The sequence below is a fragment of the Convolutriloba macropyga genome, chromosome 15 (genome assembly GCF_964194025.1).
Source record: "Convolutriloba macropyga chromosome 15, txConMacr16.3, whole genome shotgun sequence".
Classification (NCBI taxonomy): Eukaryota; Metazoa; Xenacoelomorpha; order Acoela; family Convolutidae; genus Convolutriloba; species Convolutriloba macropyga.
Genome location: NC_134482.1, coordinates 7150751 through 7171052, shown reverse-complemented (window position 1 = coordinate 7171052; position 20302 = coordinate 7150751). Strand labels below are relative to the sequence as shown.

At 36.5% G+C, this 20302-nt stretch overlaps 1 protein-coding gene across 3 annotated transcripts in view; it reads right to left on the bottom strand.

The window, feature by feature from the left end:
• LOC142354469 (uncharacterized) overlaps positions 1 to 20302 on the bottom strand; it is a 54605-nt gene that overhangs the window by 9359 nt on the left and 24944 nt on the right. For all 3 annotated transcript variants that reach the window (XR_012761089.1, XM_075406772.1, XM_075406773.1), the window contains exon 6: positions 6758 to 7179. Coding sequence is in view for 2 of the 3 variants with exons in the window: in XM_075406772.1 (XP_075262887.1) it covers positions 6758 to 7179 (422 nt within the window). In the remaining variant the exon portion in view is untranslated. The remainder of the gene's footprint in view (positions 1 to 6757; positions 7180 to 20302) is intronic.

The following is a 20302-nucleotide window of genomic DNA, read 5'->3' as shown; positions in this document are numbered from 1 at the left end:
TTACATGCGTTTCTTTTTATCTATTAATGCCAAAACAAGGAAAAATACCTCCACGGAAATAACTAGACACAACGAATAACAAAATGGAGCAAGTGAATTTAAAAAAATCTAGTAAATTAAGTCGCTGTTTTGGTCTATTAATCCATGGCTTCCTTGATGAATTTTTGTCAAAACTAATTGCCAATATTATCTCTATTGGTGCGTGAATTTCAACAAGGAGGCTCGGTAATGTGCGTACGCACATAAGGTTCCGACCCCGCTCATCCACATTCTTGACTTAATGGCTACCAAATGACGCAGAGATAGAAAACTTCCAAAAACATACCCACCCTTCCATAGCAACCAATGGAATACAAACGTTTTTGATAATAGGACTACTACAAAGGACAATAATAAATATCAAACAACAAACATTATTTACGACCAAAACTCGATTTCTAAAATGAATAAAATCATAACAAAATCAAACACGCATCAGATAGAACCCAAAAGAAACAAATTAACCTATACTTCATTAGAAGAAATATGGGACCTGTCCTCAATGCGACTGGTTAACAGGTCGACAAAAAAGAGTAAAGAGGTGCGAAGTTCAAAAATACGTTTTTATTTTTGAAAACAATTAGTTTCACTGAAAACCCTAAAAAGTTCCTTTAAATCCCCAGTAGAAGCAAATGAAACATGCCATTATCCAATGTTCAATTGCCAAAAATTCAAAGCCAATGGGACTTACGATTATTGTTATCAATTAAAAAGAAAACAAAAACTCTATAAATTGTACAAATATAAAAAAAAATCTCTATATTTTATGAGATCCCGTAGTAAGTAGTAACAAGGCTGAGAAAAAAATGTTTGAAGCTAAAACCGTAATAGAGGCTAAACTATAGTTCACTGGAAACGGGTTGTGAGCTGTGCTTACAGAGACTGAGCTACAAATCGACCGAAAAAATAATCAAAAAAATGAAGCTCAGAAACCCAATTATGTTATTGAAAACAATATTTTCAAAAGTCATAACAGACTTAAGATTTGAACAAACAGCGATGGATTAAGTTGCAATACCTCATGAGGCCTTTTGAGCCTGTTAATAATGAGACGAAGTCACGACCCCACAACCAAACAAATATATAAAGAAGCCAAAACTTCAAACATGTTTACGAGATCACACTGTTCAAGGCTCTATAATTATAAGATGTTACCTGCAAGTGTAAGTTGTCACTTTCTCCTCATTTTAACACGAAAGAGTCTTCCTTAAAAAAAGACTAAGTAGAGATGACAAAAAGTTGAACAGTACAGAAATCTCAAACTTATGAAATTAATTGTCAAAGCAATCAGTCACAACGTATAACCAAGCGCAAAAAAATGTTTGGATCAACAAAAGTAATTAATACTTCTAATTAGTGAGATTGATTAACAGGGTTACAAAAATGAAAGCAAAATTTATACAGTTGAACTTTTTTTCAGTTTTAACGTCATTAAAACAAACAGCTTTAAACTGACATCTTTAACTAGGTTGAGTTATAAGTCCTGGGACAGCAATTGAGACCTATCGTTATCAGTTATATGGCGTACAAGAACTAAAAAAGGATGAAAATTAGCAAAAACAAAAAAATTCATAAAATTTTGCGAGACAACTTTCTCAGCCCAAAAAGCATAAACTATATAAAATAAAATAACTATCAAATTGAGATTACGCCTTTTTCTCTATTATGCCTTCCTTCAATTGGAATTGTCAATATGTGATACCTCGACAAGGAAACAAATGAGCTCACAAAATATGCAATTACGCTCAAAAATTAAAAAAATTGATAAGTATTGAAACAAGACCATTATTTGCACATAAAACCGCTACAGACATTAATTTGTAAACCACTGGAAATTGGTTTTGGTCAGTTTTTACTGACACTGCGCCCAAAGTTGAGAGAAATAAGATAAAACAGTGGCAAAGTTCAAAAATTAACCGATATTTTCTTTAAAAAATATATTCAGAGCCATAATAAGCATTAGATAACAACTGGAAGAATTGTCTAGGTTCATTCATACCTCCCAAAAGAAAACTGAATCTTTGACTGGCGACAATGCGCCATGGGGCTAACAAAAAGAATAAATGAAAGCAAAATTCAAGAGAAACAAAATTTTTTTTTAGGAAAACAAATGGTCAGAGCGATGAAAACCATGAGCTCAACTCTGAAACCGTAAAGCAATCTTCTTGGGCCCTGTTTTTTTATAAATAGTATCTGTAATTGATTGAGCCCTGATTTGAATTTCTCATAAGTAAAAAAAAAGTTTACATAGAAACATTTACATAGCAAAAATGTTTTGAAAAAGTCGCGTCAAATTAAAATCTAAAACATTTTTATCGTAAGGATCCATGGCGAGATCAAGGTCAGCCCAGAATTAAATAACGGATTTTTTATAATTATCGAGTTTAATTTTGCCACAAAACTGGCAAAATTATAATTCCAGAAGACTCATAAAGCGAGCGGGAGTACAACTAGCTCGTTTGTCAGTTTAAAAACAACATGGGCGCAGTTTTGAGGTATCTACTTGCGGCGAATTTAAAGCAGGTCGGCTAAAAAAAGCAAATTTGGTCACAAAAAAGTCGAATTTTTGAAAAATTTAGCATAAATTCTAGCCAAAAAACTTGTATCGAACAATTCAGCAACCCTCCTCTATCTTTAGAGATAAAAACCAATAACACTACAGTTAACAATTTGAACAAATTTAGCAAAATTGACAAAAATTAGGTCAAAAATAACAAAATTATGAATAAAAACAGCTGAAATACGTCTAATATTCACAAAACTTTAAACCTCGATAACTCCCCATAAAAACGAAAACTGAAAAAAACTTTTTAATTCCATATTCTACGCTGGACGGGTTTTTTAATGATACCACTCACAACTCTCTACGATGATTATAGCGATCGGCCAAAATTGTCTGAACAAAAAAACCCATTTGAGCATATAGTCGGAACAATTACTTTTTGAAAAATACTGTAGAATTTTGTAAAATTTGGTCAGTTGTTTTTGTTGCATTTTGTGCCAATCTGTGAGAGCTAGGTCTCTATTGAACTGTGCATCAAAAAAAAATCCTGATCCTTCTTAAGAAAAAGTATTATCTTTTTCTTCCGCCACAGTTAAAAACGCGATAAACATATTTCCCAGTTGGCTATTTGGTTCTCTCTCAAGAAACACCGCTTAATCAATGAGTTTTTATTGTCAAGAATACGCGTTGGGGTGTTGGTGTTTGTGATTTTATCGCTAGGCTTGAAATTTGCGATCTTCTTTGATAGTAAGAGCAAGGTTTTAGACATCAAAAAAAAAACTTATCTATGAAAAAAATCGCCAGATACTCAAGCACTTAATTAATCCAGCAATAATTCTCCAATGCTTTGTTGTGGACAATACGAAATGTAATGAACATTTTCATTTCAATGGCTCATTTATTTCTGTGTTTCAAAGAATTTTCGATTAGCAGTTTGCAAATCTTTCCTGCGTTTGTACTTCCTGTTTTTGGCACCCAGAAGTCGCGTAATCAAATTAGCGGAAAGGCAACCACTAAATTATATCACTAGTATAATATTTAATATAACTACTGTTACAAATATCAATCTTATTATACAAATAGTTGACCCGAAAAGAACATCCAACAGAAAGCCAGCTAAGATAACAAGCCGACCGCAGCTTTGTCCAGCGGCTACATCAACAACTTCAACCTCAAAAACTTCTCACATAAGGAGCACGTGATATCATTCATAGCTTTCTACAATAAAACAAACCGATTAACTTTGGGGAAAAATGGAACCATGGTGGCGAAAAAATACGAAAACAAGGGTTCAATCTCCGCCATAGTAGACAGACGCATTCTCGATTCGGCTATCAGGGCCTAGGACTTAACGCCACTTTCGTTTTAGAAACATTTAATTTCTGAAATAACCGAATAACGTCGGAATAACTGCTCTAAAACGACTGGCGAACGGTTGAATTCTCCATTAGCTAGCTGGCTCTTTGTGAGGCTAGCTTATGAAAGGAAAAACGCATAGAAAAATTGAAGCAATAGGGGACGAGGGGTGAGCGGAGTGGGGGGGGGGTCCCAAGGTCATGCGTGCATGGTTACGAGTAGAAAGAGATAAAATCCTTCAACTAAATTCTAATGGTTCCAAACATCATAGACTGAATGCAGGAAAATAACATCAAAATAGCTGTCACCCAGGAGACCAAACCAAATGAAAAAACTGCCCTCAGAAGCCCACCTGGCTACTGCATAATCCAAGAGAATAAGTCAAAAGAAAAAGGCAAAGGGGTAGGGATAGCTTTTATCATTGAAGACAAAATTCTGTTCAGGAAATAAAACAAGACTTCTGACGATTACCCAGAAGTCCAGGCCATAGAAACCTCCACAGGTGGCAATAATATCAAACTACTGAACACCTCTATGCAATCTTTGTCTAGCTCTGATGTAGTATACAGGACGGGAACCGGTAAACTACTTGAGTTAGATGACTGCATTACTTTCGGCGATTTCAAAGCTCATAGCCCTCTATGGCAATCGAAGCTACCGGAATACACAAAGGGAATTAATATTGCTATTAAAATTGACCCCTCTAATCTTGTAGTACTCAACGAAAAGACCAGCAAAAAAGTAACAAATTCTTAAAAAAGCTCCCAAGACATCAGTCTTACCAGCTCAAACATAGCAGTGAATATCAACTGGCGCACGGAGTACGCATTGGGCTCAGACCAATTACCAAACGTTCAATCCATCATCTGTCACCTCATCACACACACAACACTGCAAAGAACTTTTATCAACTTCCGCACGGCTTATACCACAAGGAATCAAAACAGCGGTTGATAATTTTCCCAGCTAAGCATTAAAGCTTCCTGAAAAGAGATGAAATTCAGAACAATATCAAGGGGATCCCCAAAACAACCCGACTAAACTCAGGAGCCATATACTTCGACGGGAAGAACAACACCTCAGAAGGATCCCAAGATATGCGCAAACAAGTTTAACAAACACTACACTCCACACCTCAAGGAAAATGAAAAAGAACACTTTTAGAACAACTAGGAAACTGGAAATGAAGGGCAGAATGTTTAAATGGAACAGTGAAAGAAGCTATAAGAGACACAAAGAAAAGTAAGGCGCTGGGCCTGGGTAGAATAGTGCCAATCCACCTAGGCCCCATAGCACTCAGATAGCTAACTCAAACCATAGACCTTTCTGTAAACAGTGCAAAAATCCGATACATCTAGGTAGTCGGCCGTACACAAGCCGGGAAAACCCATAGACGAATCTAAAAGCTTTAAGCCAATCGCGCTTCTATCCTTCATTGCAAAACTAACAGAAAACTTACTAAATGACTCTACAGAAAATCCACTAAAAGAACCTTAGATGGATGACTTCATGATTACAGGGCAGGCTTTCTTATGTAGAAAAAATGGAAGAAGAAAACTACATTACCAAGCTGCCTCGACACCCGAAAACATCTCACGCACAGGTTAAAATATTACATGTAAGAAGAACATGTAAGGAACACAAAAGAGAAACTACAAAAGCGCATTAACATGATGAAAAGATTGCTGCTAGCGACTGGGGCTGCACAAAAGAGACGCACTCATGACTTACAAAGCTATCAGTCCGAGCGTCATGAACTACGGTGCTCCCATTTGAGCACACACAATCAGCAGTACGAAGTAGAACCACATACAATTACAACAAAACCTTCCTCTTCATACAATTACTGGCTGTTTAAAAATGCGACATCAATTACTCGAAATAAGGGTGAAATGCTGCCTTCTGAAGCTCACAGAAATGTTAACGCAGCAATTTATTTCAGCCCAATTATTAATTGCTCTCCACCCGTTAGCGATGTGCAAGGGTGGGGATTGGGGGCTGATGTGTATGTGTGTGTGTGTGGGGGGGGGGGGGGTGGGGTTGGGTCAAGCAAAAAATCGCATAAAGACCAACAGGACTAATATAATTGCTACAAACTTCGTTTAAGAGCAATTAATAATTGACCAAACTTCGTTTGAGAGAACTTATTACGAGCAATTTATATGAAAAAGAATTCAGTCAAAAATGAAATCGAATGTTCTGGAACAAAAGCGCAAAAAAATATCACGCAAAAATTGTCGCATGTTTACAATAACTGCTCCAAACTTCATTCGAGAGTAATTAAATCCATCAGCCAAAATTGGCTTACACCGAAAACCCGGTTGAGCATATGCTATCTTCTCTGCCACTCAGGTTTCGAAATGGTGGAATAATTCCTGTACCTCGCAGATGATTTAAAACTGGACAAAAATATTAAATTTCAAGAGATATTGTCAAGAAGGGAGTTCATTTCCATAGGAGCCGTGAGCAATACCTGAGAATATGAGAACTGTATTTACAATTATCCGTAAGCAGAGTTCACATTTGAATTCAAGAAATCCTGAAGTTAAATAGCTTTCAGGGTATAACCAAGCTTACTTTTAAAGCGTAAACTGCACTTGCATGAAATTGTCACTGTATGCCAAAAAAACTTTTTGCAAACAAAAAAAAAGAAAAGTCATAGAGAATGATTGCAAAATTAATTGCTTTGTAAGTTCCAAATGGTTTCAATGCAAATAATTCAGGAAACAAGAAGATAAGTTACTTTAAATATTTATAATTTTTCAGTCAGATACAACTTTCATGTTTTCGCCTTAAGGCCGAACCGAAGGGGAAAAATCATCAGACTTTTGAGCGTTGTAAAGATACTTCCACTCTCACCTTAAAACTGTAAAAATCACTCTCGTCTAGCGAAATTTGACTGGACTTTGTATGACTCAATTTCATCTTCCGTGATGTATTCCGATTTCTCCTTTCAGACACAACTTTGGATCCAGTAGCGGACTTGTTGACAGCAAACTTGTGTTCTTCCGACAGAGACAATTGTCTTGAACTCACTTTAGTGCCATGAGCTTTCAACGAATGCGTAAACAATAACTTATCGTCAGTTGAAGTTGGCATGAAAACATCGCTAGTGTCTGATCCGGACACAATCCCAGGAGTCATTGGTTCGTAGTTACTATGGCACAGAAAACTACTGTCTCGACTTTCAACCTGATTATCCAGGTCAGTCACACGATATGTCGTTTCAGGAGATGGAGTAAAGAAACTTCCTGAATTGCTTGACGGGGCATCGGGATTGCCTGCAAACACATCAAAATTCGAAGAATTGGTACTCAAAAGCAAAGTCGGATAAACTGGTCTCGAACAACTGGTAGTGGATATTGTAGCCTGCCGAGTGAGGGGGTGAGGGGGAGGGGGGGGGGGGTCAAGTGATAGGGTAGGGTTGTGGGAGAGCTGAAAGAGAGGGGGTCCAAATCTCGGTGTTGGAGGAGGGTTGACGGGGGGTGACTGAGGGGGGTGGGGGTGTGACAGAGGGGATCAAACTTTTGAGACAAAAGAACCGCCCTTTACACCCTGAAATCGTCTCCTTAAAACAGTTTTGTTGAATCGCATACGTAGAGGCTAGTAAAGCTCTAAGAGAGCTGCTCGGCCACTTGATGCCCTCCGAGCGCTACCAGTTTATCCCGTTTTTGAGGACAAAAAGTCAAATGGGTCCAACGATAAATCGCATTAAAACGACCACAGGACTAATATATTTGCTACAAACTTTGTTTGAGAGCAATTAATCAGTATGGTTTAGGGGGAGGGGGTATACGATTTTCGACTAAGCTGACCAAAAAATGATACAAACTTTGATTGAAAACTTAAAAAACTTAAAAAGACTTGATATTAGCAACAAGCTTTAATTCGGAGTGAGAGCAATAGAGATCACTCAAAAATAAAGAACAAAAGTGTGAAAAAGTTACGTCAGAAGTCAAAGAATTTTCTAGAAGAAAAGCGCAAAATGGTCAAGCCAAAAACTTGCATAAAAAGACCAATACGTTTACAATAATTACTATGAACTTCGTTCAAGAGCAATTAACAAGGAAATTTCATTATTTAGCATTCGAGGCTCAGAAAAACTTCACTTATGAAACTTGACGCCAAATTAAATCAATTAGTAAAATTACAAAAATGAAATCCCCGAGGGTGCAGATACTTCAGTAATGAAAACAAAATAAATTAGTAAGTGAAATTAAAAGAATGTACAAAAACCGCCATCGAATGAAAATGTGTACAAATTTATGAGACAAAAATACTTCAATTATCCCATACACACTACTTTTATGAAAACAAAAATATTCATTGATTAAAAAATTTAAAAACTACCAGCCACAAAATTAGAGCCGAATGGACAAAGAAACGACTAAAAACGGTTATCTTTATGCACCATTCTGTCTCAAAGCCGTTCAATGAAAGCAGCACATGATCCAAAAACTTATTTTGCTCAAAAAGAGAGTTCGCAGAGCAATTTTATTCACTTTTAGGTGAACACGCCGATTCAACAAGTACCTCCGGTTAAAAAAACTCATTAAAAACCAACACTCTTCTTCGAGTCGAAGAAAACCTCAAGAATACCAATACACCTATCAGAGTCGTAAAAGAGAAGAACACAACAAAATAGCTACGCTCAGTTTACAGCTTCACAGCAATAAACAAAACGAACCGACAAATGTCGGAAGAATTGCTCTTGAACGACAGGCGAAGCAATTTATTTCAGCGGCTGTAGCCTAGATCAATTTTTCTTCACGTGTGCAAAAAAACCTTTCCCCTGCCGGATTGGAACCATCAACCTCCCGATCCAAAACCACCTGCACTAACCACTGCGCTATGAATCACTTACTTTTCCCATGCTACAATCGGTCTTATATTTGCAACAAGCCTTACTTCGGAGCAATAGAGATGAAAAAACTCAAAAAATGAAGAACGAAAGCGTGAAAAAGTCACTTGAAAATTCAAAGAATGTTATAGAACAGCGCAAAATGTTCATGCAAAAAATTCGCATAAAAAGACACACGTTTACAATAATTCCTATAAACTTCGTTCAAGAGCAATTAAAAAGACAGAAAATTGCGGGAAAATAGCCTCCGTTACACCGCCTGACGCAAATCGGGATAGAAACAAAAACGAGACAGAAATTGACTATCTTTCGAATTGTCAAAAAGTGTTACAATTGTGTTTCAATTTGAGTTAGATTATAAAAAAAATAGTTGATTCAGCTTCTAAATTGAAAGCTATTACGCTTAACACTAATGTCATCTAGCAATGCCTTTCAACGAACTTTGATAACCTGATGCACTATGACTTAATGACCGGGCTTTATCTCTTTATGTCGTTTCATCTGACTTTGCTCTTTTGACATTGGCAGTATTCACTAAATTGCTTGAATCAATGAGTGAAATAATTTAAAATCGATTCAGTTGAAACAGTGAGAGTAGAAGTCACAGGTCAAACACAAAATCTTGACTCATGTAAAACGAAAAACGTCATCAAGGTTAAACGAATTTTAAAAAAAAGGAGCACGCTTAATTAGCAGTTGAAAGGCTGATGGCTGGCGGGTTTTAAACAAGCCGACTGATGTTGGACAAGTCACTCTCGAACGACAGGCGGGTGAATTTTATTTAGAGACCATAATCTTTTATGGCTGCAAAATTCCAACAAAGGAGGGTTTCAAAACTGAGATCTACGGCGTAATTGACTGAAACATTAATCACTCAGATCTTAATCACTTTCTGTTCCTAAAATCGTTTTTTACATAACTTCCTATAGGAGCGATTTAGGTCACAACGATCAAGAAATCAAGCGTGAAAAGTCTCGTGAGAAATCGGAAAAGTTTAAATTAATTGTTCCATGTGACATTCCTAAATTATATTTAGATGTCAAAAGCCCAAACTATCTATTGTTTATTTAGATAAGTGTTTACCAGCTTGTTTACCTTATTAGCCTTCACATTCAGATATTTGTTTGCTAGATTGTACATACAAAATTTGAGATCCTTGATAATTAGAATGATCTAAAGTATATTTGAATTATTTGAATAATAACCTAGAATTGTAACACTTTATGAAAAAAAAACCTCTTTCAAATGTTTACAATTTCAATGAAAAACAAAGGATGTAAATATCAGGAAGAAATCTGTATTATCACAAGATCAAGATTACTATGAAAAACAGTATCTTGAATTCATTATAGCAAAATTGTTTCTTAACCCAAGACTGTAGACCTGCGCATCGAAGATAAGACCGCTAAACACCAATCAGACTTTGAAATAAGATAAAACGTGTATTGGGAAAATCTGAATATTAAAGATAATTGCAACACAGATAACTAACAGAAGAGTATATCACAAGGTGACAGGAGTGGGATACAACTTAACAACAAGAAAATCAATTCACGAAATGATGCAGTTACTAAAAAATTTGTGGAAAATGAATTCATCATTGTGCCCACTAGAATTTTCAACAAAAATCAACAATACAGTTGACCCTTTCAACCTGAATTGGATGCTAGAAAAACTCAAAAATGAAATAAACGAGACGAAAATTGAGGTAGAGCAAATACGGGAAGAAAGTACATCTTTTCTAACAAAAACAGATGCTTATCGTGGAAGAGAGAAACGCGCAGCCCACGCAGGAGCAGCTATTTTGGCACGAATTGGCCTTTTGGTGGCGGAATCCTACTAGGCAAAACGACTGTACCCAGATGCTATTCTCCAATCAACAACTCAATTTCAAGATCGATACAGTCTCTTCGTTTCTTTATACCCTTTATGCGGACACAAAAAGTTACAGAGCAGCTCTATATAAGTATAAATTGAATTTACTCACCTCAATTCGTATTTTACTCAGTAACAGACTACCAATGCCTTGTACCATGTTAGTCACACATGGCGATATTTGACTCTGTCTACAATAGCCAGAAGGAGGCATCTGACAGGCTAACCTTAGCGGTTCCAATGCAGGACCTTCTGTCCTATTACGATGCAAAATTACTTCAACATAGCAAAATTACGACGCAAAATTATTACGATGCAAAGAGAAGTTTCAACAGTCAAACAAGGACTTGTTCTAACTCTCCCGATCCATCTTTCTTCTAGTTAAACAGCGTTCAAAGTCTACAGAGCACATCTTATACCAATGCCACAACTGGATACTTCAGATGCTCTGCAATGGGTGGCAGAAAGCCCATATCTAGCTATTTCTGAAGATTCCACGGAGTCCACAACATTAACGGAAGAACAATTTAACAACTGCTTAGGTTCATCAAACTATCGAATTTGTACTCAAATTATGGCAACACAACTCGCTCAATCATCATGCTTGGTGACCTTATATTTCCACAACCCATTGACAGTGTTAACAGATTGTGATACAGAAAAAGTAATGCTACCAACGCCGGAACAAGCGACCAACTTAGGATACGGAATTTGGTTAATAATGTCAGCATCTGATGCATTTTCCTTTAGAGAAAACAGTCTTTCAGACGAAAACATTTCTCAGAGAAGGTAACATCCAGGATGTCATGTCTGTATTATTACTTTAGAAAGTGGAACGCAACTCATCAGTATAAATATCAAAATTCGACCTGATCTCAAAACTTGCGATCAAATTCAGGCACAGCTTATACAATTCCAATTACCGAGACCTCTACAGCATCTTCCTTCAACACTGCCAGACATTTTTGATTGCCGTATTTTAATTCAAAAACTGACGCAAATATTATATCGATGAAAAAAATTAAAATAGAACTTTCTACAATTCCACTTAATTCTGATCCACAACAACTCATGAAGATAGCAGAACCAATTGCTCAAAATGCAACTCTTGAAACCAGCTCTGACAGAAAAACTCAACACTTATGTCCCTGTTAAGCTCTCTCTATTGTTAACTCTATTTGTATTCATAGGAAACCTACTTCTACATACCCTTGTGATGTATTTATACGATCGATTTCGCATAGTTCGAAAATTAACTCAAGGCTTCCTTAAATTTGGCCAAGAAAAACATCCAGTTAAGCCCGTCGTCTCTACTACACGCGACGAAAACACGCTACAGAGCAACGCACATGTATGGCGTAACAAATTTGTAGTTTTACCTGAAACCCAAATTATTGAATGGTGCGATCGTGCAGAATGCCCGAAAACTCAAATCCAAAAAATCGAATATTACTTCTCGACAATCAAAAGCTGAGACACAAAAAACATACAACGAAGACGATTCAGTGACGCTAGCGGATGTAATTAGCAAATTATAAAGCTGCGGTAATTGATTAAATGAGTGGCGCTTCTAAAAAATTTCTTTCATAAATGTTTTTCAATTTGTCAGGTAGTGTGACATACCTAAATTATATTTAGATGTCGAAAGCCCAAACTATCTGTTGTTTAGTTCATCTTGTTTACCTTAGTAGCCTTCACATTTATATATTTGTTTGCTATATTGTACACACAAAGTTTGAAATCCTTGATAATTAGAATGATCTAAAGTATATTTGAATTATTTGAATAATAACCTCGAATTGTAACCCTTTATGATATAAAACCTCTTTAGAATGTTTAAAATTTCAATGAAAAACAAATATGATGTAACTATCAGGGAGAAATCTGTATAATCACAAGATCGAGATTACTAGTGAAAACCAGTATCTTGAATTCATTAGAGCAAAATTGTTTCTTAACCCAAGACTGTAGACCTGCGCATCGAAGATAAGACCGCTAAACACCAATCAGACTTTGAAATAAGATAAAACGTGTATTGGGAAAATCTAAATATTAAAGATAATTGCAACACAGATAACTAACTGTTACGCACTGATTTCTAAGTGTTCCTCATGGTGTTTTCTGAGGTTAATAATAGCAGTAAATAATGTGATTAATTGTCATTTTTCAAGGACTTATTTTAGTGTTTCACAGTGCGATTTTTAGCGGATATATTTTGAATAAACTTAGCTAGTAATAGCCTTTTATTGAGCGGTTCGGATGCGCGATATATCCACTAGTTGCCTTGGGTTTTAGAGCTTTATTTAACCATACTATAACTCTAATATAGCCTGTTTTAACTTATTAATTTTAGGAAGAATTTCCAGTTCAATCTTTAATTAATATATCAGAAAATAAAGCCAAAGTTTTCAATGATTGAATAAGAAGTTTGAGTTTTTGCTGAGTTTTATTAGCAACTGATATTCAGGCTGTTTCTCCGGTGTTCTGGTGATAGTGGGTTCCGCAGGACTGTGCCTTCAGTTGTATTGGTCCTTCGTAAATATTTACTGATTCTCAAGTAGGACGATTTCCGGCTTTTGTACGTCTCTTGGTGTTTGTTCAGTACATATACAATTCCGTATTAGCACCTACTTTATTAGAATAATTACTTCACCAAGTACATAATCTCTCATGAAGTTATTTACTGATTATGTGAATTTATCATCAAGAAACTCAAAAAAGTAAATATTGAGGCTTTTAGGCACTTGAAGTGTTTGCTAGTAAAACTGTCAATCTGCGGTTGTTTTTCATAAACATAAATAAATTAGGGGTTACAGGCCTAGATGGAAATACTGGCTATATATGGCCTTGAAACTAACTGAATATGAACTAAATTATAGCACTTATTTATGGATATTTAAAGGAAAATCATCACGTAACTATGAGGAACGAAATAGGGGCGTGACACTACCGGACTATATGAAAATTTTCCAGGAAAATTTTGAGAAGGAACTGGGTTTTTACAGTTTTTCTATAAAACATATAATCTGCACGAGTATAATAATATAAACATATTTTTGTTGGAGCCACCCAATTTATGTTTTCTTAGAAAAGAGTTTTGGAACGAAAGCATTTAAGTTAAAGATAATGAAAGAAATTAAAGAAATAAAGTTTAAGTGAAGACAAGGTTAAAATGAAGAAGGTTGAGACGAGGTTAAAGATTTCAAGGAGACATTTAGAGAAGGTAAAGGTGCGCTAATTCAGAATAAAGGTTGAAGACATAAAGTATAATGAAAGTTAAAAGAATAGTGGGAATTAGCATTGGTAATAATCATGGTTATTTCTTTGAATAATGGCTCTAAACTTCGTGTTGGGAAAACAAATAAGGTCAAACTGAATGGATGGTTTAAAGCACTGGTTTATGTTGTGGATTGGAGTACTAGTTTGAACTTATAAAGCACTGATTTATAGAACTTAATGAATGAAGGGATATTTTAACTGTTAAAAGAATAATACTTGTCGAACTATATAAGACTTTCAAGAATTCAAAGAATACTCTCCTCTCGGGGTTGAGCTTGATGGTCCAGTTCGTCGTCTGTGTTAAATCGGTCCATGGTATTGAGTGATATGGTAGAAGTTGCAGGCATGGAATTTCGTCGTTGTCGTTTGAGGGTTCCAAGTTCTTCTGGAGAGATGACTGTTGGCGGTTGCTTTAGATGTTTGGCTAGAGTAGTGACTACATCTGCTTTCAGATGCTTGGGTACGGAAACTACTGGGTTTAGCGGCACATTGGTTCCGTTAAGCTTCATGAAATTTGGTACCATTCGTCGTACAAAAGCTACTTTATGGTATAAGAACATGAAGAGAATATGTAGGGCTAGATTTCCGATAAAGACAATAATGGTTAACGAGAAAGTTTGATTGGAACGTAAGAATCAAGTTTGTCGATTAGTGCTGGTTTAAATGACTTCATTTCGGTGGTAATTGGCTTTGCTATAGCATCTAGTGACTCTGTTGATAACTTTCTATTCGAGTAAATAAATTCGGTTTTAACTTTCTTCAATAAATCGAGGTTTGCTTCAGTACTGGAATCATATTTCGGAAGGTTGTTTATGTTAGGTACTGAGTCAATTAAGTGTGCAAGTGGATCTGGTAATTTTACATTAATTCTCGTTGCTGGAAGGTACTGACAACTTTGTAAATCAGCTCGGATTTTAATGTGGTCACTGAACATTGTATGTCCACATTTTAATGTGATTAAACAGATGTTACAACCCTTATGAGGAACATTGATGTGTCGGCCATTTTCATCCGTACCAATCTCACTAAGGGTATAATCACTTGAAGCTGATGTTAGGAGCCAAATTCCGTATCCAAGGTTCTGTGCTCGTTCTGGGTTGGGTAACACAACCTTCTCTGTATCACATACTTTCAATGCTGAGATTGTGGTGAAACTTGAGGGTTGCTAGACACGAGGAGAATCCAAGGTGGGTTTCCATTGTCTCATGACAGATTCGGTATCGTGACGATCCAAGACAGTTGTCATACTGAGCTTTCGTCAGTACTGTAGTTTCCATCTGTCCTTCTGAGATTGCTAAGTATTCTCCCTCTATTACATATCTTAAGGCGTCTACGGAGTCCTTCTGAGGCATAGGGATTACTATTGCACGATAAACTTCGAACACTGTCTGGCTAGAGGCTATGGGAATGGCTAGTGTCAGTAAAAGTCCGTCTTCAACTGTCGAAATCTCTTGTACTAATTTCGCATCGTAGTACGAAAGTATGTCAGTCATGGGTATTGCCAAAGTTAGACGATCTGGGGCGTTCTTTTGGCTATCATGGACTGCATCAAGGATCTTTATCAAAGATTTACGAGGTACTAAAGAGATTGGAAGACGTTTGTCAAGTAACGTAGGAATGTCATTTATAACATTAATTCGAAAGGAATATAAGGCTGCTCTATAACTTTTGATATCTGCGTAAAGAGTAAGAAGTAATGATGCTGCTGTGTCAAAGTTAAAGTTCAATTGTTGTTGTGATAATTGAATTTCCATACAGGAGGCTAGTGCATTCAGATTATGATCTATAATTGCAAACTGTTCCTCTACTAGTTTCCAGTTTCTGTTCTGGTTTTCTTGCATTTCGTTTTGAACTTTGTAAACCTTTGCAAGTTCGTCAGCAACTATGAAAAATTTCTCATCGGTTTGTGCTGCGATTTCCATGACATAGTCGTTGAGGCTATTGAAACTGTTAGCTAATCGATCGATATTTTCTGCGTTTTGAGACTTTCGCTGACAAGATCCGAAAATTCCTGTGATTCCACCGCATCCTCCGCTGCTCATTGCTATTCCTGGACCGAAAAGTCCAATTCCCGCGACTGCGGCTGCGACTGCAAGCGGGGCGGCTCGTTTTTGTCGATTGTGAGGGTCTTCGACTCTGGTAAGGAGTTTTTCAGTCTCGTTGCGTAATTTAAGGACTTCAATTTCGGCTTCTATCGTTTCATGGAGTATCTTTGTGTAAAGCCAATCAACATTGAAGGCGTCTGTTTGATTCCGATATGTAGTGCTGTATGTCAGGTTGCAAAACTCTGATTGCGTGATCCACTTTTTGGAGAGTTCATTAAGTAGAGTCTCTACTTGTTGTCTGATCGTGAAATTATAACAAGGAAACGGTACTAAAAATTCCACGTTAACGAACTTTTCGGTAATTAGGATCTTTCCTTCCTTATGGAAGATAATTCCTTTATCCAGAACTGCTTCTGTGTTAATCGGATTCTCAAAAATGGGACCGAAAAATACGAGATTCAATAGAAAAGTAAGTAACATTTTCGTGTTTCAATAATAACAACTATGTTTCAGGACAATCTTCTGCTGATCTGGCTCTTCTGAGTGTTTCAACTGAATCTCTTTGGTCTTCCGGTGTTTATTTGTTCATTTATTTACTGTACTCAGGCTTCTAGTTCTGGTTTTCTCAATATGGCACTTGTTTATGTGATGTTTACTTGTTTCAGCTGCTCTCTACTTTTAGGTCATGTGGTGATGTGTGTATTTATTGATATTACTACTAAATATGGTGTTTAACCATGTTGAAGTGTGGTTATTTCGTTGAATGGTGGGTGTGTGATGATGGGGATAGTGGTTGGGGGGGTCGAATTGTGCAGTCTTTACATGTTTTTTCGAGTTTTTCAGATTATTTGTTATCAATATGTGCTTCAATATTACTGTCGGCCCGAATAATATCACTCTGGGGTGCTGCAGCAACGGGACCAGGTGTGTGTCAAGGAACTGGGTTCACTGGTCTCGTTTGCTGCACCCAGAGTGTAATATCAATATTAGTACAGTTGTAGTTAATAGCTTAGAAGATGGAGGAGATGGATGGGACTGGGACGTAATATTATTATTAGTATTCCTATTATTATCTTTATTATTCGGGATTATTGGGATGTGGAGGAGGAGAAGGAGGGGAAGATGTGTGGGAAGAAGGAGAGAGAGGGAAGAGTTGGAAGATCAGGAGGGTGAGGGAGGAGTGGAGATGAAGGAGACGACAGTATAACTAGTTATTTACATTTATTTATTTAACACATTAACTGACTTGTAGTTGTATATGTTTAGTTTTAGTTTGGCTTAGTTTGTCTTAATATACTGACTAATATACTTGGTGCTACTAATATTTAATAAGGTGCTACTAATATCAGTAATTACTATATATCAAAACTTGTTTTGTTGGGAAGAATTGAGGACATAGTTACGGGAGAAATAGGCAGAATTAGTGAGGCGTAGTGAATAAGTAAATGTTAGTGAAGGGTGTAAGTGTGTGTTGAGAAAGATAATGTGTGTTTTACGTCATGTGTTGTTAACTATTAGCTGTCATTATAGCAATGGGTATTTTAACTGTTGTTGTGCCAAATTAATCGAATGTTAGTGCAATTTTGAGGCAGTTTATTCATTTTGATAGCATTTATTCAGTTTGGATGATGCTGAGCGGTACTTGACTCGTTCTACTAGTACAAGGGGCCAGTCCGGTCAGAGTACTAGTAGTGGTGGTACCGTAGCTGAGGATAGCGCCGATGAGAAATGACTAGTGTCGGTGCAATTGTACTCATTTTGTAGTTTAGTTTCATCTATAGGTGAGCTTTGACATATTATTTGGCAATTGTAGCTTTGATAGTTGGTTTTTACTATTGGAACTAGGAGCTGTGGTGAGTATGAGCATGTGGTAACATTTTAATTGCGGTGTGTGACTTTATAATGACATATTTGTGAGAGTGCAAGAATTATGATATAATGACTTTTTTCGTTTTTGAGCATTAACTTTACTTTACTTGTGAAATACTGGATATAAACTGGTTCTAATGGTTCTAGGTATGTGTCCTGTTTGTTAGCAGCGTTTGTGTGTAATTTGAACTGGTTTGGAAGGGTATTTGGTACTAATTTTCACATGTAATTTTTTCGTAATTTTGGCCATTTTTCCGCATCAGGGCTGGTGTTATATATATGTGAATTTTTCGATTTTTATTAAACTTTGGGGAAATTTTTTTGGCTTAGCCCACTCAGTAGACATCGGTGGGGAATAACTATGCTATAAATTCAGGTTTTTCGGCACTTTTTGGTCAATTGTTTCACTAATGTATGAAAAAACGAAAAATGCGGAAAATTGAGGGCTCCAGTGTCACTCAATTTTTAGATTGCTCCAATCAGGCTCAAAATTGGCAGGTCGCTTCTGTGGCTTAAAAAACCCTGCAGCGCAAAAATTTGGCGCAATTTAGGCATTTTTCGCAAAGTTATGACTGTTTTCGTGATCTGAATCTGGCTATTTTTGAATCATGAAATTTCGTTCTGAATAAGTCGTCACTGTTCATACATTGTCGGTATTGAATGGTTAAAATGGTACTGTCTGTGCTTGGTACTAATGTATATTAGTGAATTATAGGGTTTGAAGCTATTTATCGGGTCAGAACATTGATTTTTATGTCCAAAATGCTAATTTTCAGACATGATTTTTCCACTAGTTGAGCTTCGTCGAGACATGTGTCAGTCTGGTGATTCTCTAGTGGCCTAAATCAGGTGCTAACTGTTAGCACTGATATCTGTGGCTATCAGGGGTAGCATTTTGGTAGATTTGAAGTTGAATAACTTGTGTTTTGTGCCGGTTTTTCTGTGAAATTTACTAGATTTTTACTTGTGAAGCATCATGTTTTGTGCATAAGTTGACATAGATTGGAGATAATTGATTTGTGACAGTAATTGTGGATCATACTAGTGAGTACTATGTTGGTAGCGGCTATTGGTGCAGTTTGGTGCATGATTTGACTTTAATATGTGGAGTTTTTCACTTTAGAATTTTGGGCTAAATTTGATCAGATATGTGCAATTTTCGATTTTTTCACTTTTTTCAACATTTGTGAATTTCTATGCAATTGTATGGGTTTATTAGGCTTAGACAACTACTAGGAAGACTGAATAATGGATATGGGCTCATAATTCGGCTATTTGATACTATTTTTCTGGTCTAAATCTGGCTCTATATTGTCGAATTTGAGAAGTCTGGTAGGCTTCAGTTTTTTACAATTATTTCAACAGTTTACCTAACAATTTTCAATAATTTTGATATGGGCGTGTAGAGCTTGAGCATGCGGATGTTTTAAGCTAATAATATCAGGTTTTCGATCAATATTTCGGATTTTATGAATTTGTTCGTAAATTTTCAAAAAGTCTCCAAAATTGAGGGGCCCAGCGTCACTCAATTTTTAAAATGCTTCGATTGCGCTCAAAATTGGTGGATCGCTTTATCGGCCCAAAAAACCCTGCAGCGCAAAAATTGGGGCAGTTTCAACTATTTTTTCACGAGTTATAACGTTTTTGCTGCAGTGAACCTGGGTTTTTTGAAAAGGCTCAGATAGAGGATAGGTTATTGGCTATGAGGCTATGAAAACTTGTTCAAAATAATTGATATTGCTATGGTTGGAATTCTCATGAGTAGGGCTAACTGAATTAACAATAAATTTGGGCATATTCAGGTATTAAGATGCATTTTTGATCACTTTTGTTGGAAATTACACTTAAATTTTTGTTAAATTTTCGTTATGTTGGCAGTCTTTTCTCAGCTTGTATTGGCACTAGGGGGCTGGGACTGCATATTCTGAGAGCTATAGATGTGAGCGTGCCGGTGGTATGGTTAATTGCTGTCAGAAGTGAATAATGTTGACTCTAGCTGGAAATAACTGAATTTTTCCTGACAAAATTGTGACGATTTCAGAGCTTATTTGGTTTTAAGTCTTCATGGTTGATACTGGGATGAGCTGGGACTGGTTTTTATGGTACTACAAGGCTAGTGGGGGGTTGCACTAGGGTTGTAGGGGGTATAGATGGCTTTTATCGGGTCAGGTGGAGAATAAAATGACAAAATTTTCGAAGCGGAGGATTGAAGCAGAAGCTCAATTTTTGTTTTTTCGTCATTTTTCAACATATACTTGGAAATATTGGGTTTTTATGGTTATTTGAGTTTGTACCATGTAGGTGGCAGCTGGGGGTAGCTGTTAGAGGCATTTGGGACAGTTTTGGCATATTTTTGGGATATAATTTACACTACATTTTAATCAATTTTAACGCACTTTGGTAGGGTTCGGAATTTTTGTCATAACTCAACTTTTATTGATTTTTGACGGGATTTTTGGGTACTGAGATGTCAAG